Source organism: Mustela lutreola, chromosome 15 (genome assembly GCF_030435805.1).
Source record: "Mustela lutreola isolate mMusLut2 chromosome 15, mMusLut2.pri, whole genome shotgun sequence".
NCBI classification, from domain to species: domain Eukaryota; kingdom Metazoa; phylum Chordata; class Mammalia; order Carnivora; family Mustelidae; genus Mustela; species Mustela lutreola.
The window spans coordinates 23,742,983-23,767,356 of record NC_081304.1 but is presented as its reverse complement, the minus strand read 5'-3'; the positions used below and the strand labels follow the sequence as shown (position 1 = coordinate 23,767,356).

General features: G+C 44.5%; 1 protein-coding gene and 1 long non-coding RNA gene across 2 annotated transcripts in view; one reads left to right on the top strand and one right to left on the bottom strand.

Annotated features, from left to right (window-relative positions):
• Positions 1-22,727, top strand: part of SKAP1 (src kinase associated phosphoprotein 1) — a 279,913-nt gene extending 257,186 nt beyond the window's left edge. Inside the window, exons 12-13 of the mRNA XM_059149961.1 lie at positions 19,663-19,771; positions 22,335-22,727. Coding sequence (XP_059005944.1) covers positions 19,663-19,764 — 102 coding nt within the window. The 3' untranslated portion in view covers positions 19,765-19,771; positions 22,335-22,727. The remainder of the gene's footprint in view (positions 1-19,662; positions 19,772-22,334) is intronic.
• Positions 7,132-13,754, bottom strand: LOC131816864 (uncharacterized). The gene is made up of 2 exons (XR_009348209.1): positions 10,420-13,754; positions 7,132-9,799 (listed from the first exon to the last, which is right to left on the bottom strand). It is a non-coding gene; the product is annotated as an uncharacterized LOC131816864 (long non-coding RNA).
• Positions 22,728-24,374: the final 1,647 nt, after the last annotated feature.

Below are 24,374 nucleotides of genomic sequence, written 5' to 3'. Positions count from 1 at the left end.
TTACATGGCTCCCTCCCACATAAAGTAAATTCCCATTGATTTATAATTGTTAGGGAAAAGTTTAATTGAAAATTCACATTGAGGAGCTAATTTTCAAATTTCAAAAGGCAATAAAGTAGATATAACACTAAAACCACACCAATCAATTTATCCTTTTTAGGATCTTGCAGTGCTTAAAAGGTCATTATTTGGTACATAATTTATGACTGTATAATTCTCTTGAAAACATTCTGGCTTGGTAAACCACCTTCTTATGTCATTCACAGATAAACAAAACCGTAATAGAATTAGGATGGGGGATAGTCAGTGCTAGTTAGCTCAGTTGGTTTGAGCAAGTGCTGATAAGGCCAAGATAGTGAATCCAACCCTGTAAGAGCCAACTAACTGTATTCTCTTCCTCAGCCATAAAGTTAATCCCTAACCCCAACTAACCATCTCACAAATAGTGTCATTGATTATAAAAGAATTGGGAAAAAAAATAAGAGGATAGATTATAGCAGATCTGTCACTAATGTGAAGATGATTCAGAACCCACAGACTACCATTGACGGGATCAGTGGTGTCATCCTTTGTAAAGAAAGAGTGTACATATTTTATATAGGGGGGCTAAGGAAACAGATTCTGTCCCTGAAGTAACTTACTAAAAAGATGTTTCTCTATGGGGTCAATCAATATCTACAAGCACATTTTTTGAAATTGGCACCATTTGCTCTTTAATTAATGAGTATGTGGATTCCATAAAGGCAATTTGAAAATCCATTGTGTTATTAACCCATCATTTGCCATTTATCTTTATTCTGTCTGTGCCAAGGGTTTGTCTCAATTCGAAAGATACCACAAGGTCCTTAGAAACAGATCAAAGCTGACTTAAGGCACCTTTCAGGGGTTGCAACAAGTCCCCTTGGAATGAGGACCAAATGCAGACCAAACCTTCTGCAAAAGAGTAGGAAGCCTTTAAGGCCCATTGCCTGAGATCACAATCTTCTAGTGATTTCTTCCAGAGTCCTAATTCTGCTCCATCCTAGTGCCATTCTGGTGCAGCTCCAATACACCAAGAATAAATTGGAAGCAAAGAAGGGAGTGGACATTGGCCTGATTGGTATTTCAAATGCCCGAAAGCAAGGTTTGCCTTGTAATAGAATTTGTGTACATTACCACGCTGGCATTACAGGGGTAATCGAGTTATCCACTCAGGTGTGACCAGGCCTCTGTTTGCCCAGAGCCTGCAGGTGAACAAATTAACTGTTTACATTGTCTGAGGTGCCTGCAGCAGGAGGGGTGGGGGTGGGGGGGAGAACGGAGCCAGACTGTCTGCTGGCCTTCTCTTCGGTCATGATTATTTTGTTTGTTTTGCATGTCTTTTGCCTTTGTTAATGGCTTCTCACTGGGGGTTCCTTTCCTCCATTTAGAAGGGGCTGTGTGGTGACTTGCCCTGCAGTACAGAGCTATCGGCGGGGACCATGACTGTTGTATTTTTAAGAGATACCAAAGAACATGGAGAGGCTTCCTCACCTGTCTTTTTTAACCAATCCCCGCTTCTCCGCCTCCCGTACTGAAAGCTAATATATCAAAGTTTGATTCAGGGAGTAATATCTTGCTGTTGTGCTTCTGTCTGGTTTCGTTCTCCACCGTTTGGAAGGTCTTCAGTCTATTTTTATCCTTTGCCGGGTAGTAGCACATTTCTTCCCCCAAAAACTACAGCAGCTGCCTCCCTTCTGCATGCTGCGAATCCCTGCATGTCAGAGGAGGAAATGAGAAGCTGGAAGCTCAACAGGAGTTTCCCTCATAAAAGCTTCGTTCCAGTTAACGTTGGCTTGGGGAGCATTTCGGATTGGATTTACCTTTATTATATCACCTAACTCAATAACAGTCCTTGGACAGGAAGGAATCTTAAAAGGCCACCCAATCCATTCCCTCGCCTCGAAGAAGCACAAATGAAACAATTTAGACAGATAGAAAAAGGAGATGCCTCTACCATGAGCTGTTTGTCTGTTCCGACGTGCAGCAACTCCTAATCTCTGGAATTTTTTCTCACATGAATCCTAAATAATCCCGCTTTAGCCCCAACTGGCTTCCTTTGTTGCGGTCAGTTATACGCCACAGCCCGCCTCTCACATGTGGAGGAAAAGAACTGACCCAAGTGGAGGTTAGTCCAGAAAAACGGTATCCAAAAATCCCATTTTACTTTTCTCTCTGGCTGGTAAAACCTTTGTGAGACAAGAAAGGCCCTCTGGGTTAGGAACCTGGAGAAGTCTATTTCCACCAATAGGAAATAGGTGGTTCACTGGGTGGTTCAGTGAGTTAAGTGTCCGCCTTTGGCTCAGGTCATGATCTTGGGGTCCTGGGATGGAGCCCCGCATTGGGCTCCATGCTTGGTGGAGAGTCTGCTTCTCCCTCTCCCTCTGCTCTTGTGCACGCTTTCTCTCTCACATATAGATAAATAAAATCTTTTATTTTTTTTTTTAAAGATTTTATTTATTTATTTGACAGAGAGAGAAATCACAAGTAGGCGGAGTGTCAGGCAGAGAGAGAGAAGCAGGCTCCCGCTGAGCAAAGAGCCCGATGCGGGGCTCGATCCCAGGACCCCAAGATCATGACCTGAGCCGAAGGCAGCGGCTTAATCCACTGAGCCACCCAGGCGCCCCAATAAAATCTTTTAAAAAAAGAAGAAGAAGAAAAGAAATGCAAGGCAAGGTGCAACTGGGTGTGGCTCAGCTTACCTGGACAGCTTTACTTGTAAAATGAGGGAGTTGTGTTGGATAACCTCTAAGATCCCTTCCACCTCTAGCATTCCTGTTCTAAACATGATAAGATGAGTCACAAGTTCCAACCACAAAATTGCTAAAGAAATTCCACACAGGGCACCTGGGTGACTCAGTGGGTTAAGCCTCTGCCTTCGGCTCAGGTCATGATCTCAGGGTCCTGGATCAAGTCCCACATCGGGCCTGCTTCCTCCTCTCCCTCTCTCTCTCTGCCTGCCTCTCTCCTTAGGATCTCTCTCTGTCAAATAAATAAATAAATGCTTTAAAAAAAAAAGAAAAGAAAAGAAATTCCACACAAAAATGTGTTTAATTATTTATTCAGATTAAACTAATTTAAACATTTCAATTATAAGCTCTTGTTTTGGGCCCTCATAAATGCCTCTGATTTCCCCCTCTCTTTTTGTATGATAAATATTGGAGGGGACCAGGTTAAGAACAGGGAATGGCCCCCAATGGGGAAGCTTGGTGGGGTCTGGGCTTTACTCTTGGGCTCCTGCCGCTCCCTGCTCTTTCTTAATGGTTGCTTCAATATGAGCCAACCTTGAATCCTAGAATCTTCAGGCCAGGAGAGTCTTTTAGGGCCTAGGGTCTTTGGGCAAGAATGATCCCAGAAAGAGAGCTTTTGTCTATTTTATTTTATTTTATTTTATTTTATTTTATTTTTTAGAGAGAACACAAATGGGGGGATAGGCTGAGAGGGTCAGGGGAGAGAGAATTCTAAGCAGGCTCCATGCCAGGTACAGAGCCCAACACAGGGCTCAGTCTCACGACTCAGAAAAACCAAGAGTCTGATACTTAACCAACTGAACCACTGAGGTGCCCCATTTGCCCTTTTTAAAATAAAACTTCCAGAGAGGATGATTGGCTGGGCCAGAAAGATACACCCCAAAGATAACCAAATACCCATCATCTGGCCTATCCTTAAGGAAGCAGGTCAGTAACAGATGAGTTACTTATGTGACCCTGAGCAAAGGCACTTAATCCTGCTAATCTCCCATTTTCTCATCTGTAAAAATTGGGCTAACTTCTATTCACTGGGGTTATGATGCTTGCACTAGAGAATTTGTGTAGAGAAGTGCCTGGCATCTAGGGAATGGTAACAATTATCATAGTCCTCTCTTTTCCACTAACAATAAAGTAAACTTCTGAGGTCAATGCTGTGTACATACTAGTTGTTCAGTCAATCATTGGTGAAGTGAGAGAGGAAAAAACAGGTAGCCTGTCCTGCCCAAAAACTCTTCACGAAGACACTCAAAACCACAAAATCGTCTCACTTGGAAATAGAAAACCATCCAGTGAAGAGGCCTACATGGAAATCCAGCTAGCCCTTCCTGGTCTGAGAGATTGTGTCCCTAACTGTAATGGATGGTTTTGTTCAGACTTCTCATTTGATGAGAAGCTGGAGCCGCGTATCCAGGCTCCAAAACGGTAACCAACGGGCGCCGTCAGCTGGACCCCTGCGAACCTCCCCTAACAAGGCCCTACATTCCTAGGCCCCATGCAGTTTCATGCCCACTTAATTCACCAGTTCCAATTTGGGCCTTAAAATATATTAAAGGGAGATTTTAATAACGAAGGAGATCTGCGCATCTAGCGGATGTTCCCACGTTCACTTTGGGCCCAGATATTTCTGAACAGCTCTTCCTGGTACAGGAACTGAGCCCTGCTCCCCCACCCCCACCCCGCCCCTGCAGGGACGCAGCTCAGGCCACAGCGGGGTGTTTAGCGCTCTTCAGTGGCTCCAGATTGCGGCGCCTGTGCAGGTCCCCTCATACGTAACCGATGGCTCCGGAGAGCCTGCCTCTCGTAAATTACTTCCCACGACGCCAGCGACCACCGCAGAATCCAAGTTTGAATAGAGCAGGAGGAAAGGTGTTTGAAAGGCCTGTTCACTCAGCTGCATTTTAATTTCCTTTTCAATCTTGTCCCAATTAATTTCACAGAATTAATCTCACAGAAGCAAACTCGGCAGCATCGAGGCTGCGGGTTTTAGTGTGGCGGTCGCTCTGCCTGAACATGAAATAGGAGCTAATATAAAAATCCATCTGCTGTGTTTGAAATACATGCCGGCTGCTGCTCAGTCCTGTCTGACATTCCAAACATCAACAGCGGGGAAAAGTGATTTGGGGGTTAGTGGCCATCAGTACTTGGCAGGGGTTCAACAACAGGTGTACTCCAAAAATCCATTCAGCCTGGGCACCAGGCATGACAGGACAGGTGCTGAGGCAGCCTCCGTGCGGGAGCGCCGGGCCCTGGCTCCATGGTCTTTGATCTGCGGACTGCGAGGCCCTTCTGTGGACCAGCAGCGAGGTGGGCATTTATTTTAAGTGGGAGAGAGGAAGGTGAGACAAGATGCCTCTATTTGGAGAAGATGAGTCGCAAGTTCCAACTTTCAGAGAAGAGACTCTCTTCCTGGCTCCAAGCTCTCTGACTAGGGAACCTCCTTCCTAAGTAATAAAGGCGTCCGTTCTACTATGTGAGAGAACTTAAATAAATGGCTGTTTAAAAATTAAGCCTCCTGTTCCAGAAGTAATTCACGGTGGCAACATGAGCTGTCCAGCAGATAGGGGCAAATTAGAGAGAGGAAGAAAAACTCTTTCTCAGTTGACGAGAAAGCAGAAGAGGTCCCTGCATGAGGTCTTCTGTTAAGGGCAAACTGAGTCAGCAAGCCACATCTCTTGGACTTATGTTGTGTACCTCATGAGTCGGCCTTGGGCTCCTCCAAGATTTGACCTGCCACTTGCGCCCATGGAGGTCAGGCTGGGACCAATCAGCTGGGCACCACAGAAGGTTTCTACTTAGTCGGTGGCTTAGCTGGGGTGGGAGGATGTTCCCGTGGACCAAACTCACAGCATTTTGGTTGTCTTCTCCGCGGGTGCAGTTAACATGGGAACAGAGAGACTTGCAGGCAAAGTCAAGTTTAACTTCAAACACATGATGCCGTCAGACGCTTTGGGCCCTTTCAGGATGAGGATAGACTGACTTTGTCACCCTGAGTGACATTCAGCTTCCAGCATGGTTAAAACTACTTAAAATTAGCCTGCACCCTAGCTGCACACCCAACTCCTTGTTACCTGAAGGCCGCAGGTCTGTTCCCAGCACCTGTTGTCGTGGGGTTTTTAAGGCCCCCTGCTCTCCACCTCCTCCCTCAAAAGACAACTTAAAGAATGTAGACCTTTCCCCTCCCTTGACCCCGTTCCCTCCATAAGAGATTTGTATGTTATAAAAATTATCTGAATGCAGCAGTACTCCCTCACCTAAGTATGCTTAGTTGAATGTGATAAAAGCCTCATAAAAACGGCTAAGTTAATTCCTCCAGTTGCTTTAAATGAAGGTTTGGGTTTGGGTTAGTTGGGGGTTTTTGGGGGTTTTTTTGGTTTTTTAATTTCAGGGCTCTGAGGGAAAGGAGGTGTTTGGTGACATCTAGTGTCCATTTAGGACTTCCTCAGGCACCATTACCCTCAGCTTGGCTGTGTGGGGGGATGGGCGGGGTTATTTGGGAGGTAATTCTGGGGAGTAAGTGGGGGGAATTTAGGCCTGGGGCGCAGGCTGCCCAAACGGTGTGATGAAACTGATCAGTGCCTGTCAAGGAGCAATCATTCACCTCTGACCTAACCAAAGGGGGCCAGTGAGGGGATACCATTGGAAAATATCTTTTCTTATTTATGATGATATGAAAGAGAAGCAGAACCTGTCCCCACCACACCATTTCATGTTAACAAGCAGGTCAACACTGTGCTGTGATGACGAAGATGATGATGATGATGGTGTTTTCTCTCATTAATAACCCCAATGGGAGTCTATAGAGTTAGGAGGATGGGAATGGGATTTGGGGTCAGCTGGAAGGCAACGGTCATACACCGGTCAAATTCAGTAGAGGCCATTCCTTTCCCCCAGACAGGAACCAATCGTCTAGAACAAACCCTGGCAGCCTCATTCCTTCCAGGTAATTTTTATAAATGAGGGGACACCCATTCCAAGAGAGGACAAAAGGGAGAGGATGCCTGTGTGTGTGTGTGTGTGTGTGTGTGTGCATATGCATGCACAGAAAACTGCTAAAAAGAGCCTCAATTGCATATCAACCTTATCCTCCAAACCCTAGCCATTTATTATAAAAAATAAAAAGAGGGGAAAAAAGAGGGGGAAAAAACCACATTTTCCACTTTACTTACTCTCAAACTGTTGTCTAGACAGGAGTCTTCACTTTCTACACACACACACACACACACACCCCTTTCAGTCAGGTGGAAAGTCCCAGATCAGATAATTAACTACAAGGCCCAGACAGAATTGTTTACCTAGAACCATCTAAGCCATGGCAGGGTTAGGTTAATGCTCAGAATCGCCCGATGCTTTACAAACTCCAGTGTAAAAATATTCCAGCCATTTATTTTGCAGTGAATTTATAACAAATGCTGTTAAAGGCTTCGTCTTTTGACAGAGGTAATAATAAATTCACTGTTAAAGACGGTAGTTTAATTCCTTATACCTCCAATACTGCACAGAATAAACCATATTCATCACTGAGTAATTTTTTACCACATAAATCTTTAAAACTAACCGGTGAAGGCTGGTGAGACTGAAATATTGTGAATTTATTAGATATGCCCATGTAGTATTGGATTCAGAGGTTTCCATTCGAATATATTATGGGGAAAATTTGTGTCTTTAACTGTGACATTCCTTCCATTTCCCACTGCCAGTATTATAACAAGCAGCTCCTCCAGAGTCAACTGCACGTTTATTAGACAGAGATTTAGTAATAAACTCCTCACTAATCTGCCAAAGAGGCTGGATGACATTTCGGTGAGATGTTCTATTTAAAAGGAGTCACAAAAGCTTTGTTTCTGTGTAATTATTTTCTCAAAAGGAGCTCAGCCTCCCCAAACCCCTGTCTGCCAGCGTTTCTGGGGATTCTATGGGTCCAGCTCTGCAACCAAACTAGCAAAATGTTAAAAGCAAATTATAACCTCACTGCAAACATACAGGGGAGTAACTTCCATGCAGTTTATAGGATTAGTTGGCAGGAGGTGAGGGGGGCCACTTGGGGTAATTGGTTAGAACCCAGAAAAGCTGGAATTAGCAGACGTTGCCAGACGTATGGTATTTAAGGGCTAATAAAAAGATTATATTGATTCTCAAACTAGAAATAATAGTGGTTTCAGAAAACTTGCTATTTAAAAACTTTCATCTTGACATATGACACATTAAAGATATAATTAAATCCTCATATTTGAGCAAAAATCCTTTTACCCTACCATATTAATTTTGAGTGAAAATCCGTGCCTGTTAGATGAGAATATTCTGAACCTTTCTCATGATTTGCTAGCTAAGTGACATTTAAACTAACCAATTGATTTTATCAAATTATAATGCCCTCTCCAGTCTCATTAAGGAAACACTAATATTGCCAGAATGAAAAATATTTTTTTTCTTTTAGATGCAGATATGTGTGTCTTTCTTTTTTTTTTTTTTTAATCAAAGAGCTTTGGCAGTTTCTCTGTTCCCACTAATATTCTATATTTGGGGAAGAGTTCCAGATACTAAAACTTCCAAGGAGCATTGTGAACTTTAAGATTCTCTTTTAATAAAATGAAATCAAATAGGTTTTAACTGTTCAACAAAGGAGAAAAATCTCCTGGCGGTGCAAGACTGCAGCCCATCGGAATAATTGTTAAAAGACAGAACCCGGCTAGAAAGATAAGCATAATACCAGCAATTAATATTCAGCATTTCACATTATAGTCAAGAGGATGTGTTTTTCTTTGTGATGTGGCTCATAAGCTGAGAGTGTTGGGAGCCAGACTCTGAGCTCTGTCTTCTTTTTGTGCATGAGGATTAAGGAGGAAAAAAACAGCAACAACAATCCTGCTCCATCTGTAAATGAACAAACATCTTGATTTTATAGCTATTTGCTTTGTAAAACTGAGGAATGAAACAAAAATTACTGGATGCCTAAGTAACGCTTTAATTCCGAATTCATTTACGCTGTAGCTATGTAGTTGTCACAAACCATAATGCAGTATTTAATTAAAATAACACAAGTGCATCTAGATATGTCCTGGGGTAGCTATCACCAAATTATAGGCTATGCCATCCGTATTTTATTTATGAAATGGCAGATTCTAAGGTGCAACTAGGCTGATACAACAGCATAAACACTTTAAACCCGCATTTTTATAAAGGCTCCCTTTTTTTTTTTTTTTTTTTCCTACTGTGTCTTTAAATATTTTCCTCCTTCTATCGTTCTGGGTTTTCTTGGTGGGATTGTTTTTGATGTCGATAAAGATCTCGCTTTCTAACTCTTGCTTTTCAACTGTTGACCTCCTGAGTCTTCTGGCTGTGAAATCCCCCATCTGTTGTCATGAAAAGGCTTGAGTTTTCACAGGAGCCGCAGCAACCATGGGACACCTTAGCAGAACTTGGACGTGGATTCCAAGAGGTTAGGAAAAAAGCAAACCCTTTTCAGGCTCAGTGTGCTTGTTCCCATCCAATATTCCTTGCACCTTTTTTTTTTTTTCACCTATAAATACCCATTATAGTTTACACGCTTGCTTGCTCTACTCTGTGGATGTTCACATGCAGACATACTGCTCCTTTTCATAAACGCATAGCATCCATCTTACACGCACCCACCATCTATCTCCTCGTTCACATTGGCTGTCCCATCCACCTCCTTGTCTGCAGAATTATGTTCAGCAAGGTCCCGATTTATAGGAAATAAATAATGAAAATGGAACGGACTGGGAAAGATAATCGAAACATTCAAATTGTTATTTTTCACTGTACTTTCCACAAACAGAGCATCTATAAACACCTAGTAAAGGTGTTGGCCGATTCCTAAAAAGCAGAGCCTGGTGGAACATTCTGACCGAGTGGGTCTCTACGTTGAATCTTTCCCGTTCCTGTCTCTCTTTGCTTTTTGGTGCTCCAAGATCAGGCCATTTTCAAATGGTAAATGATGCCGTGCTGTTCTTTTCATTCTTCCTTCCTATATTGACAAGTTTTTGTCATCATTCATCCTCTATAAGACAATCCTAAGATTTTTAAAACAGAAACAATCATTGCAATCGCCTTTTCAAAGAAAACAGCCCTTGCAGTTACTGTATAAAGATATTCCAGTAATGCTATCAGCGGTGCAGCAAGGGTCTTTGGAGAAAGGGTTTCTTATCCACACTTGTAATTATTTTAGCCCCTTTCACAGGTCACATAGAAAGCTAATTTCAATCGCTGCTAATTTCCGTCCAACAAGAGTACGGTACTTGAAATCACCCAAAATAATTGGATTCAAAACAAATTTAGGAAATTGAGTGTGTTAGAAAGCAAATAAAAATATCCTTTTGGTAAGGAGGAGGGTGAAAGTAGTAAAAATGGCCTTTTTTTTTCCCCTCCCTTCTTTCCCCTTCACAACTTTGCCATTAAAGTTGCACCTACAGCTAGAAGTTTGTCCGTGAAAAATGGTCATTTTGTTTCTCTGCTCAAAGAATGTTATTAAAATGCTAATTTAAAAGAAAAAGGAGTTAAATATCTAGCGATGGTGCATTCTAATTGCAACCATAATGAGCTCTCTAAATGTGCGTGCCCCTGACACACACAGAGCATAAACAGCAGTAAACAGATCATTAGTACCCGCGTTCATTTATTCTGGCGACCTTACCATGACCCCACCGAGGGTAGGGTGAAAAGCAGGTGGATCTGGCTGTGACACCCCCTAGAGGGATCCAGGAAATGAAGCTATAAGCGGTTGTCATGGAAACGCCTATGTGTGCAGATGATGTAACACACCGACAGGCTGTAGGGCTCCGCAACTGGGACGTTTGCCTTTCCCTCGCCGGAACAATCTTGAGGATTAAATTATTCATTTCTTTAATTCACAAAGCAAAAGGAATCCTAATTTTCTTGGTGATGCGCAACTCTCTTTCATTTGTCTAAGGTCTGGGACATGGTGACTTGTCATCCCCTCTTTCTCTGAAACCTACCCCCAGCTTCCTACATTCTAGCCCCAAATCACTGAAATCTGGCAAAATCAAGCAGGGGGTTTGGGGGACGGGGCGGGGGGGGGGGGGGAGCAGAAATCTGACACTCAATATCTGTACCTTAAAGAGAGGAAAAACCTAAGGTTTGAAGCTGCAATTAACAATATAGGCGGTATCCCTTTCTGGTGAGGGCATTTAGTTGACCAGGGTCCAAATGTCTACCTGTCCTGAGCAAGATGGCTTTGTCTGCAGCAGGGCAGAGTTAAGCCAGTACCCAATGAGGAGAACATCAAGCCGAGGAGACACCAGCCCCAAATGAACTCATCACCCTAGCAAGGCGCAAGAAAACGAGATAAGAGGAAAGAAGCATCTGCTCACCCCCTCCCATGTCCAATTGAGGGAATCGAGATTAATAAAAATAATTCTTTGGAGAATGATTCCACTCTATCCTACCCTGTTTTGTACCAAACAACCTCAATAACCTTACGGCAATAGTAGAATAACGTTTCTTTTCTCTTTTTTTCTTTCTTTTTTTTTTTTTTAAGGAAGCTGGAAAGACAATCTCTGGAAATTATTTTAAAATAAAAAATATCCTGGCCTGCGCTTCCCCCCCCCCAAACCCCCCTCCCCATTGCACTTTAGATGAACCTGTGATATTGTAGCAATGGCCCTTGAAGTGCAGTGGGGAGGTGATTTAGGAGAATATTAAAGGCAATGTGGAGATTCAAGGCGCCTCTCTCAGGGAGATCTGGAGAAATACGCAGCACAGATGGGCCGAGCAGATTAAACATTTCCGTCACATTGTTTCCAAATTGTGTTGTGGTGCCTGAGGCTGGTACTACGGTCAGAGCAAAACAGAGCGGTGCGGAGCTGCGAGCCGCACAGTTTATGGAATACATATTAATACGCCGGTCTCACATGGTATCACAATTCTATCAGCTCTGAAATGGTGCTGTCTCTATTGTTCCTGAATTCTGCGCTTGGCACCTTGTTTTCTCCCATCTGCAAAGTGTTTACCTTCCCCTTATCCTTTCTCTCTTTTTTAGGCAAAGTTCAAGTTGTGTGTATCTTTCTCATTTCTCTTCCCGCCCTCCCTCTTCGCTTCACAGTTTAGGATTTTTCTCTCGTGCACAGCCTGTGTTTTGCACACACTTCCATCATCAGCCATGTCCAGTGTGTGCACGGGTCCTGCACACCAGGCTGGCCTCGACGGGATCATTATCCTCCCGCACCCAGTTCGGGACATGGGCTCCGAGTTTGAGTCTGAATTTCCCCTCTTTCAAGCGCTCTCAGACCGCCCGCCCCCCAATCTAGCTGACACATTCCTCCTCAGAACACTGAATTCCTAGCTATCCAGTTGTCATCTTGTGTCCTCCCCGCCCCTGACTGCTGTCACTGACCACCCGGACTTTCCTCGCCCCCTTTCTCACACTCACATGCCTTTCCATCCTCCCCAGTCCAGGCCTGCCAACCTCCAGGTTAGCAAGTTCCCTGAAATGTAACAATAAATAAAACTGGTTCAATTGAGGCAAATTTAATGGTTCATTTTTATGATGATTGATAGACCAAAACTCTGAATAATGGAAAAAAGAGAAAATGATTGCCAAGATCTTAAAACATGATGTCAAACAGCCTGGGGAGCCTGCCAAGCTACCCAAGGTTTCAGCCGAGCGCTGAGCTTGAGTCCTCTGACAGCTTCCAACCCCACTAATCCACCATCCACCCGACTGACCGCTTCTTTTTCCCTTCTGCAAAATCTCCCCACAAAACCATTTATGCTGAAAAATGGGCACCTGCTTGTCTTTGGTGAACAATCCCTGTTCCCAGCCTTGCTTTTCTCAGCAGTTGGAAGGGTGCTGAGTTAGAGCCCTCAATTTATTTAATAATTTATGACATCCTCAGAAAGCCTTAAATTTCTAAAGCTGGATTTTAGAAGTAGAGAAATTGTGGGCCAATCCAGAGTAAAAATACAATGTTTTTGGCTGACCCTGGAATATTACAATCTACTCTGCTCAGAAATTCGAATTTCCCATCTTTGCTAATGATAATGTCGGATGCGCAAGCACTGATAAGAGAAATAAGCAATCATAAACCAGTAATTCTGTGATTGATTGGCCTTTCCCGTCCATATATCAAGTTTCTATTGATCTTTCAAGTCAGGGCCTGATTGATTGTCCTCTTGAAGAGGAATTCTCTTATTTACAAGCACTGATATAGTGAACTTTGATGGTCAAAAGAACAAAAGCATGAGACGTTTTCCGGGACTCTTGTTCCATAGAGGCTTATCAAAGCCCAATTCCATGTGAAAAGAGAACATTCTATTAGGAACACTCCCAGGGCAGACAGTGTCAAGCAGTTTGCTCCAAATACCATCACGCAGATTTGAATGGGAGCTATTGAGAAGACAAGACAACTTTCAAGTCACAGCTAAAGGGATGGTTCCTTAGTGGTACACCTGAAAGTAATAGAACATTGTACATCATTATGCTTAAATAATAAAAGAAAAGAGAGCACGTGATGATGCCTTAGGAGGAATGAGCAAGCTTGGTCAGGCTTCAGCCTTAGAAGAAGGAACAGGCTCCAAAGCTGGAGGGCTGAAGCCTCAGAAAGCCAGCATGGCACAAACACGGATTCTTGACTTCCTTTCACTGTACATTTGAAAACGGGGGGAAAGGTGGAATGGAGAGGCCACCCGGGCCAAAGTGCAGGTCCAGGCCATAAAGATCCTTGTGTCCTCCCCTCCCCAGAGCCCTGGTTCATAAACTGTAGAGGATTCATAAACCCTTTGAGAATCTGATGCAAGTTCTGGACCTCACCCCAGGGACAAGACATATGGACACATGCACACAAAATTTTACACCAATTTTAAGAAGTTCAGGGATCCCTTCATGTCCATCCATGTCCATCCAGGCCGGGGGTTCACAGACTCCACTTTAAGAATCTGTGCCCTAGAGGGTGGTGCTTTCCTTTTGTTGGAACAGCCTAGGATTCACTGAGCCTAGAAATTGAATTCTCATCCCAAGACAGGATGGTCATTCCAGGTCATGTCTGTGCTACTCCAGGGGAGCCATGGAAGAGCTTATACAAATAGGAACCAGCAGGGAGGAGAGAAATTAAAATGTAGCAATCATGGAGTAGGGGTATTTAATCTCTTTTAAGGCTTATGATAGGCGCCTGCTGGCTTTCCCCCTGATATCCCCTGACACCTACTGACAGGGTATTTGCAGCACCACACAGGGACTCAGGGCCCTGTGACAGGAGGAGCACTGAGGAGGTCCATGATAGTCTTGAAACCATAAACAGCAATGGGAAACCACTGGAGGCAGAGTCAAGCTGCGCGACATGCCCGTGGTTTGTGGCCATACTGCTTTTTGTTTATAGAATTTGCTGTTCTTTTTATGGCAGGTTTGGTAGGGTTGGTTTTGTTTTTTTTTTTGTTGTTGTTTTTTTTTCCTTGTTGATGGAGATTAGCAGCATAAATCCTTTTATGGCACTGTGAAATCCCCCATAAACACTTTTGATTGTTGCTGATGGTGAGCGCCGTGTCTATTTCAAGTTCACTCAATGTTCTGCTCATCTAGGCCACTAGCTTCTCCAACCAGATAAGGAAGTCCAAGTAGCCAACCTTTACTTTCAAGATTCCTTCATTTGGGGAGTTCCAGGAGGGGGAACAGGGTTGGTGTTGAGGGAAGTGGATGTCTAATCAAGCCTAGAAATATTTATGATGGAGCAAATCACATGGTGCACTATTTTTCAGGGAAAACTTCTATAAAGACTGCCTGACAATAGCCAAGTGGCTGATGTAAAGGGTTTGTTTGCTTTTTTTTTAAAAAAAAAAAAAAAACAGCTTTTTTATGTTCTTATCTAAAGCATCTTCAGTTAACAAGGTTGTGTAATTAACCCCTGAGCTATACCATCCACAATGTGTATGGAGTTAAGGAGTGAGGACCCTGGACAGTTCTGATCCCTCCCCGCGGTAGGCGTGTCTCCCCACCTTGGAGGTAGAACCACTTCCGCATTGAGGATTTCAGGTCTCCCGGGAGTGTCTCAGCGTTTTTCTGGTCTTTTTAAACATCTGGGCAGGAGAAGTCAAACTTTATTGAAAACGTTGATCCCAGGAATTCAGTCCTCTGTGCCATCCCAAAACTAAAACCCAAGAATCAGCAACTTAATAAAAATGCAGTAAATTAGCACTTTTAGACAAGAGCAGAGTTCATTCAGAGCTGGGGTCTGCCTGGCTGAGCCAGTACTCTCTCCATTTTAATAGTTTAATAAAAATTAGCATAATTAACGAACATCTGTATGATCCAGAGTGGTGCAATTTGGCACTTGGAAACGAGGGCTTAAACATGATTGCTGTGAGTTTAATGTTGTTTTAATTCTTTTTGGCACTGTGCAGTGAAATAAACGTTTGGTGGTGATAGTTCTCGGCCGGATCTCATTTGCATTTTTCTCCCTTTGATTATGAGCAATTGTGGACTCCCCAGCAATTCATCAAAGTAGAAATTATTTTAAAATACCTCGTGGTGTTCAGACTGGGCTAGAGCAATGCATGGGAGGTGGTAGTGGAAGAGAAGGCTAGAAATTTTCCATTCATGCTTTAAACATCTCAGCCCTGCAGCCCTTTTTGGGTATCCAGCCAAGGGATGAAATCTGGAAAAGCCAGTCAGATCCCAAGACCTGTAGGTGCTTTGATTAAGCTCCTAGGCTCCCGCAGCAGGGTGCTTACGGTCTCTGAGACCGTGCCATCCTCCTTACTCTCTGCTCGCTCTTTTGTTTTGAAGGGCAGAGAGTTGATTTCACTCATTTCAGTTCTCAGCACCGTGGTGAGGCTTCTCCATCTGTGGTCGGCGGGGTCAGTGTTCCCTTCGAGCAAGAGCACACAGACCGGGAGCCTGGTCCTTGCAGGTGTCCTGCCGAGTCTCATCTGCTTCCCATTCGCACCCGCTTCGGGCTGGCAGAGAGCGCCTTCCCAAGCCTTGGTCCCTACTCCCGGCGTTGTGGCTAAAGGCGGATTTTAAGGGAGCATGAGCCAAAATCAGGAGTCTTGAACGCTCCCAAGGGAGGTCCCACCGGAGCCCCACGGGTGATGAAGATGACGCCGTTTGGCAGGTGGAAGACCACCCTTTACACACGGTTCAGCAAGCTGACTTCGATCAGAAGACTAGCGTACAACACCGCGTCCGCCCTCCCAGCCGTGAGGTAGCCGAAGAGATAAAGCTAGGGTTTTTATGAGTAACAGTGCAAGAGGAAGACAGAGTACGTGTCTCTCCTTCACACCAAGGCTTTGTGGAAATGGCGTTCCAGCAACATGCTAAGCTGAAGGCAACGCTATGAGAAAACTTGAGGCAGAAACTGCCCTAACTTCAGTGTTGGAAAATGAGCAGTAACATAACTCATATGGAGAGGAGCTTCAAACATCCCGACAGCCAGAGGCTCTGGGTAATTTGACAAGAGCTCTGGGTAATTTCCCACAAGGCAGCGCGGACTGTAGGGAGAAGTTGACCTGGGAGAGAGTGGGGGCATGAGAAGGTGTGGGGAGACAGTGGGCTGGGTGGTAGACACACGCAGTTATTTAAGACTGGCTCTTCAAAGGTAATTCCCTGTTCTTTTTAGAATCAACTCAGCCTCACTTGGCATAGCATTTGAGACTCTCTGCGTGGTATTTAGGGAGCCATCTGGGGACACTGTCTCCAAAGGCAGCTGCTCTCTTCCTGCCACAACTACTTCCATCACCAGGGGAGTGTATTGGAGTTAGCTGAAACTAAGTCTGCTCAACTAAAAGAATAAATCTCACTGCTCCCTTCATTTCTTTATAACCTCATTTAGCAAGTGTTTTTTGGCCCCTGTCTGTGCCGGCTACCATGCTGAGTGCTGGGAGTAGAGCAGCAAACAAGACCAACAAAGCCCCAGCCCAGCTCTCACAGGACTTTCCACCTAGTGACTGGCAGTGAGACAAAGACAGCAGATACGCAGCAGCAGGATGAACTCACTTCCAGGAAAGCACAGGGCACAGTACACAGTACGTAGCTGCAGCCCCCCACACAAGAGAGTGGCAGAGAGAAGCTTCTAGAGAGTCTAGAGAAACCCAGGAATTGAGATCTGAAGGCTGCTTAGGAGTGAGCCCCTGAAAGGGAGAACAGAAATAGAAGCCAAACAGGCAGAGGAAAGGCTCCAAGGTAAGAGAGCCTGTGGCCCAGGGGAGTAGCAGAGACAAATTTCTGTTTTGCTAAGGGTCCACTAAATGACAGTGCTGAACAGGGAACAGGACCAGCTCATGCACAGCCTTGTCCACCTTACTAAGACGTCGACTGGAGGCAGTGGGAACCCATTTAAAGGTTTCAAGCAGAGAAGTTATTTTTTTTTAAGATTTTCATTTATTTATTTGACAGACAGAGATCACAAATAGGCAGAGAGGCAAGCAGAGAGAGAGGAGGAAGCAGGCTCCCTGCTGAGCAGAGAGCCTGACAAGGGGCTCGGTCCTGGGATCACGACCTGAGCCGAAGGCAGAGGCTTTAACCCACTGAGCCACCCAGGCATCCCAGAGAAGTGATTTTTTCAATGTGCATTAAAGTGATTCTGGCTTCAGAGAAAGACTATATTGGGGGGGAACAAGAATAGAGATACAGAAATGAGCTTGGAGGGTGTTTCTGTAGTCTTCATGAAAAAACGACAGTGACATGATTAGGATATTGGGAATGGAGACAAGTGGACGGATTCCAGTAATGCTCTGAAAAGAGAATCAACAGAACTCAAGGACTGACCAGAAGAGGAAGGTGCAACTGGAAACGACTTTGAGTTTCTGGCTTGATTAACTTGAGTGCATAATAGTGCTACCATCCACTGAGATAAAGTGCCCAGGAGGCAGAGCTGGTTGGGGGTAGGAATGGAGACAAGGCAGGATGATGGCTTAAATTTAGGATATGCTGAGTTTGAGCAGCTTAGCGGACATGCACTTGGGTATTGGGATCCAACACTTAGATCTCCGCTGGAGCTGTGGTTATGAGTCCTTTACATGGTGGCTAGAGCACCGAGGTCTATCAGATTGCTCAAGGAAAGTGCATCAAGTCAGAAGAGGGCCAGAAGAGGTGGGAGGTTGACAGGCACATCAGTAACAACAAGCAGGACATAGGAGCCCCAGAGTGGGGGCAAATAGAAAGGGAATGATAGGGTGTAAAAGAAGGGGCGGTTATAGGGTTGGGAGTGGGGGGCCTTGAATGCAGAAGAGCTTTTCAAAAGCACAGCAGATGTTAAACACTGTGGGACTGCTTCTGAAAGCACTAAAAAATATTTTCATTCTTTTGAAGGAAGTAAAATTTAGGAATACACGGGGAATATCACTTATTCTAGTTCAACTGCATTTGGGGTACCATGAAGCTGTCTTTTTACATACTTGGCTATTGAATTTTACTATTAAAGAAAGAAAGAAAGGAAAGCCAGGTTGGTGACACAATAAAATTCCAGGTCAACTGGTTATCCTTTTCCTTTGGATAGTCTATCTCCTCCCCTCCTCCAGCTCTGCCTCCCGACTCTCCCAGCAGAGGACCTCTTTTCACCTTCAAAAAGAAAAGAGAAGCCATCAGAAGTGTTAACTTCTGTTAACTTCAGCCACCAAATGAGGAAGGTACCTGTATTGACAATCATCCTTCCTTCCCATTAAAGCGCAGGAGGCGTCCCTCCTCTGCTTTAAAACTCTCTCTCATCTTGTATACGTAAGAGCATCATGTGGGCGCCTATGTCCTGCCTGTCATTACTCTTGTCAACCTACCACCTCTTCTGGGGAGAATCTGATGTTTAGAGCACCTACTACACATCAGACATTTCTATTCCCACAACACAGGGGAGAGAGGATGTCATCCCTACTCTTCCAGAAAAGGAAGTTAAAGCCAGGAGACAGTAAGGCCCCACAGCCATGGTTGAAGACTATCCCTGGTTACATGCCCTGTAACACTTCTTCTTTCTTTCTTTCTTTCTTTCTTTCTTTCTTTCTTTCTTTCTTTCTTTCTTTCTTTCCTCCTTTCTTTCTAAAGATTTTATTTATTTATTTAACCTAGAGAGAGATCACAAGTAGGCAGAGAGGCAGGCAGAGAGAGAGGGGGAAGCAGGATCCCTGCTGAGCCGAGAGCCCGATGCGGGGCTTGATCCCAGGACCTTGGGATCATGACGTGAGCCAAAGGCAGAAGCTTAACCCACTGAGCCATCCAGGGGCCCCTGCTTTATTTCTTGGAGGAGCGGTTCTGTGGAGTCTGATGTAATGCAAATGTCTCTAATGTAAATGGAACCTGACATTTAGAGCACCCACTATGTGTCAGACATTTCTATTCCCACAACACAGGGGAGAGATATTACCCCTCTTCCAGAGAAGGAAGTTAAAGCCAGGACAAGGTAAGGTCACGCAATTATTTAATGACCAAGTGGGGACTGGATCCTAGTCTGTCTGACTCCAAAGCCCATTACTCTATGCTATAAGCTCCTTGGGAGCAAGCAGTGCTCTGATTCATCATTATACATCTCATGGGAACTCAAACAGCACTTTGCACATGGACAATGCTTGGTAAATATTATTGATTTGAACTATGACCTGACTCCCTGAATATTTTTAGTGCTGTGGCATTTAAGATGTGCCCAACTTTCTCAGAAGAAGCCATTCCACTCTGCTTGATAAAAGACGTGCTCTTTGGGTTCAGCAATGGCATCAAATGTACTAAATGTAGACAGGCAGATGGAAACATGAAGGTAGAGTTTGCTTTCTTCCTCCAGGAGATTTTTTTTTTTTTAATTTAATAATCCCATCAGGAGTGTTAACAAGTCATACTGCCATCAACAAAGAAACCACCCAACATAATCTCCCGCGCAGTTACCATCAGAGATTAATGGAAATAAGACTGCATTCCAACTGAAACCACCCTCTTTTCATTTTTCAGGAGTATAACATGTATGGCTGGTGGGTTGGAGAACTGAACAGCCTCATCGGTATTGTTCCAAAGGAGTATCTCACCACTGCCTTTGAAATGGAAGAAATATGAAGCCCAGGTATCAAAACGATGGCCAGTAAATCCATTGGTCATGCCTTCATCTCTCTGTGAGGGATAGGAGAAGCCAGTGGAGTGGCTTTTCCTTACTTCCACAAGCGACACTAACGATTTACCACTGAAAGAAGGTGAAGCTGGAGCTGTTTTTCCTAAACTGGGGAACTGTGTCAGTTAGGATTAGGTTCAACAACATGTGAAAGGAAACTAAAAAAAATACTAATAATGATTTAATTAACATAGAAATTTCTTTTTCTCTTCTAAAAAAAATCTGGAGGTAAATGATCCAACGCAACCAGTTTCCAGATATCTTCTCTTTTTGCTCCACTGTATGGGGGCAACATTCCAAAGCTTACCCTTATGGCCCTAGATGGAGGCTCCGGCTCCAGCGATCATGTCTCTACACCCTACCCAGCCAGAAAGATAAAAATGAAAGGAGAAGGGCACACCCACTTGTTTTAAGGACATTTCTTACATTCCACTGGCCAGAACTTGAGACAGACAGACTTAATCTAGGTGGAACCTGTGTCCAGCTTAAAAGTGGAGAGGGGAGAGGGTTCACTAATAAATTAAAAAGGGGAAAATGAATATTTGGGGATAACTAGGAATTTTTGTCACAAGGATGGCTCTGACTTTCTTTATCCTCAGTTCTCAAAGCCAGAGCACCATTTTCCCAGGTATTACGGGAATAGGGTTGGCCAAGACTAGGAATCCAGTATGAGGATTCCTATAGAACATAATCAAATTTACCTTCAGGTAATAAAGAATATGGCTCGCTTTTTATGAGAAAGAACCACATCAGAGAACAGCGGAGGGAGTGCCTCCTTTGGGTGGGTAGCGTTGGTGCTGAGTGGGTTTTGTTTAGAATTAGGATGGTGACGGAGGGCACCCAAGGCTAGCATGATGTCTCTAGCTCCTTCTTCTGGCCTGAAATGGGAGCAGCCTTTACTGCCGGGGGTGAAGGATGACTTGCCTGATGGTGACACAAACTATCCTTGGAATCTTCCAGACCGGGGCCCACTCTAGTGTCAGCCGCAGCTGAGTGGATTCATTTAGGAGGATACATAAGTATAGATCTTACTCTGCGATGCCCTTGTACAACCAGAAAGCACCAGCTTGGGCCTGTCGCTCAAGGTTTGACTTTATGATGTTCCTAGTAAGGATTCCATTTCCTGGCCATGAACGCAGAAGCAATGGAATTTTTCTGTCAAATCTAATATAGTTACTCTACTTCACTTTGTCATTGGCTTATTGACACAACTGTTTATCTCTCTCTCTCTTTTTTTTTTTTTTTAATATTTTATTTATTTATTTGACAGAGAGAGAGAGATCACAAGGAGGCCAAGAGCAGGCAGAGAGACAGGGGGAAGCAGGCTCCCCTCCGAGCAGTGAGTCTGATGCGGGGCTCGATCCCAGAACCCTGGGATCATGACCTGAACCAAAGGCAGAGGCTTAATTCATTGAGCCACCCAGGTGCCCCTGTTTATCTCTCTTTGACCCAACAATTCTACAGCTAGGAATTAATCCTATAGCTACACTTGCACACATGCAAAAGGATTACACACAGGGGCCTGGCTGGCTCAGTCAGTGGAGCGTGTGATTCTTGATCTCGGGGTTGTGAGTTTGAGCCCCATGTTGGGTGTAGAGATTAATCAAAAACAAAATCTTAGGGGTGCCTGGGTGGCTTAGTGGGTTAAAGCCTCTGCCTTCGGCTCGGGTCATGATACCAGGGGCCTGGGATCGAGCCCCACATCGGGCTCTCTGCTTGGCAGGGAGCATGCTTCCTCCTCTCTCTGCCTGCCTCTCTGCCTAATTGTGATCTTTGTCTGTCAAATAAATAAATAAAATCTTAAAAAAAACCAAAAAGATATACACACAAGGCTACTTGTCTATAATAGCAAACCACTAGAAAGAGACCTTGCCAAGTAACTATAATACATTCATGGAATTAAATACTATGCAACAATAAAAAAAAAGAAAAAGAAGGTCTCGGCATAATTATTGGTAAGAAAGAAAAAAAGTCAGCAAAGAAAGGTAGGCCTTCTCATAGATTTATGTGAGAAGGGAGTCTCCAAGGGCACCTGGCTGGCTCAGTCCATACAGCATGCAACTCTTTTTTCTTTTTTCCTAAAGATTTTATTTATTTATTTGACAGACGGAGATCACAAGTAGGCAGAGAGAGAGGAGGAAGCAGGCTTCCCGCTGAGCAGAAAGCCCGATGCGGGGCTCCATCCCAGGATCCTGGGATCATGACCTGAGCCGAAGGCAGAGGCTTTAACCCACTGAGCCACCCAGGTGCCCCAGCATGCAACTCTTGATCTCAGGGTCATGAGTTCAAGTCCCATGTTGGGTGTAGAGCTTACTGGGAAAAAAAGGTGGGTGGGAGTCTTCAGTTGTTTTTGTGTGTAGAAGATCTATCTGGAAAGACAGAGACAATAGCACTGGTTGCCTCCAAGGACAAGTCCATGACTGGGTGGATAGGACAGAGACACTCTTTACTTTGTGCCCTTTTATGCCATCTTTGTTTTGAATCATAAAAGCAAATTTATGTATTTTTCCTCCTTTAGGACCCATATCCTTTTCTCTGGCCTGCCATTATGAAGAAAACAATCATCAGGAGTTTCTATTCCCTACCCCAGCCACCCCACCAACCCCACGGACTCTTCTCTTTACTGATGAGACCCAAGCTTCTGATACCTGGTAGTTACTGAAAACCGCCAGTGAGACCAGTGGAAAAAGGCACAGTCAGCAGATCTGTTAATACACCTGCCTTGTCATAGCTCATCCCACCTTTTTTTTTTTTCATCCTTCCTTTAAACATGTCCACACATCCACTTCTGCCTTCTCCCCAGGCTTGTCACAGAGAAGGTAAGAGCAGAGGAAAACTTTGGAGGAGGAAGTTGCTAGTTGTTTCGTCTGATTAGAAAAGCATAAATAAACATCATACTTGGTTCCTAGAAGTGTGTGATAGTGTCACATTGTTTTTTTGCAGTGGTCTCAAAAAGGCTGGTTCTGGCTGGGCCTTCCTGCCACCTCTAGGCAAAGCAGAAAAGGATAGCCAGGGGCGCCTGGGTGGCTCAGTGAGTTAAAGCCTCTGCCTTTGGCTCAGGTCATGATCCCAGGGTCCTGGGATTGAGCCCCACATCGGGCTCTCTGCTCCGTGGAGAGCCTGCTTCCTCCTCTCTCTGCCTGCCTCTCTGCCTACTTGTGATCTCTCTCTGTCAAATAAATAAATAAAATGTTAAAAAAGAAAAGAAAAGGATAGCCAGAGAGAAAACAAAGCCCAGACAGAATAGGGGGCTTGCAATTATCTTCCAGAGCAGAATCATCTCTGGACCCTGAGCCTGCCTGCTTTGTTTGGCTTCTCAGACTTCTTTTGGCTGCCTACTTGGTGGTTTTTCCTTATGTGCTCAATCTCTGAAATGAGACAAGGCTAGGAGCAAGTCCTTGGAGTCAGCACATTGGAGAGTTCCTTCCTGGCCCTCTGCTCACGACCACACTGTGTCTCGCATCACAAGTCCCAGGCAAAGGCCAAGAAAGTGTTTTGGGGAGGAGTTCGCTGTGCACAGCCCTGTTCCTCTTCCTGCGGTCTCACGTTATCTGTGGCTAAAAGAGGCAGCCAAACATAGTGGTTAAGAACCTAAATTCTAGAAGCAGACAGCCTGAGAATAAATCCCAGTTCCCCATTTACTAGGGGAGCAAGTTACTTGACATTTTACATATGCCTCAATTTCCTCACCTTAGAAAGGGTGTAGTCCATTTCACTGGGTCATTAGGAAAATTAAACAGTCAACACATGTAACATACTTGGAACAATGCCTGGCGCATAGTAACTGCTCAGTAAGGGTCAGCTATTATTATGGCCAGACTCGCCATGTGAGAAATTTTGAAAAATGGGCACGAAGCAGCTATAGAAATTTTCTCTTCAGAACTGCCTACTCAGAGCAGCCCTGAATCGGCAGTGGCCTTCCTCAGCTCTGTAACAGCCATCTTCTAACCCTGCAGTAAGACACCCATTTAACTCACCAAAAGAGAAAAACTAGAGACCAAACGAGGATGTTTCAGTGCATTCAAGCTTCTCAAAAGATTTTTCTGCCAGCCATTCATTTCCAGATTTTCTGACCCAGGAGCACCAAAAATCAAAACAGAACCAAAAAAATACCGGAAGGTTTTTGTGTATGTGATGGATAAGGAGGTAAGGAAAAGGGACAAGTAAGGTGGGGGAGGGAATAAAAGATAAAAGGCAATACCGAGTTGGTAATGCGCCCTCCCTTTACACAGGGTGCTAAAGGAGACTGAACCACTAGGTGGCAGCAGATGAGCAGACGAACCAAAAACAACCAAATGCCTCTCCTTTTAGGAGCCCTTGCACCAATCCAGACCTACAGGTAAGCACAATGGGCATTGTTCTAAAATGGTTAACAGAGGAAGCAAACAGAAACCCCAACCTCTTCCCAACTCCCCCTGCCATCCGTGCCCCAGAGTGGCCCCTGCCTTAAAGAACCCCCCCGGGACCCAAGGCTGGAAAGGCTGATGGCTGAGAGGGGAGAACAGTATTGTCCCACTGCTCTGAGTCGGGGAGACACGCAAAAAGGGGACACCAGAAG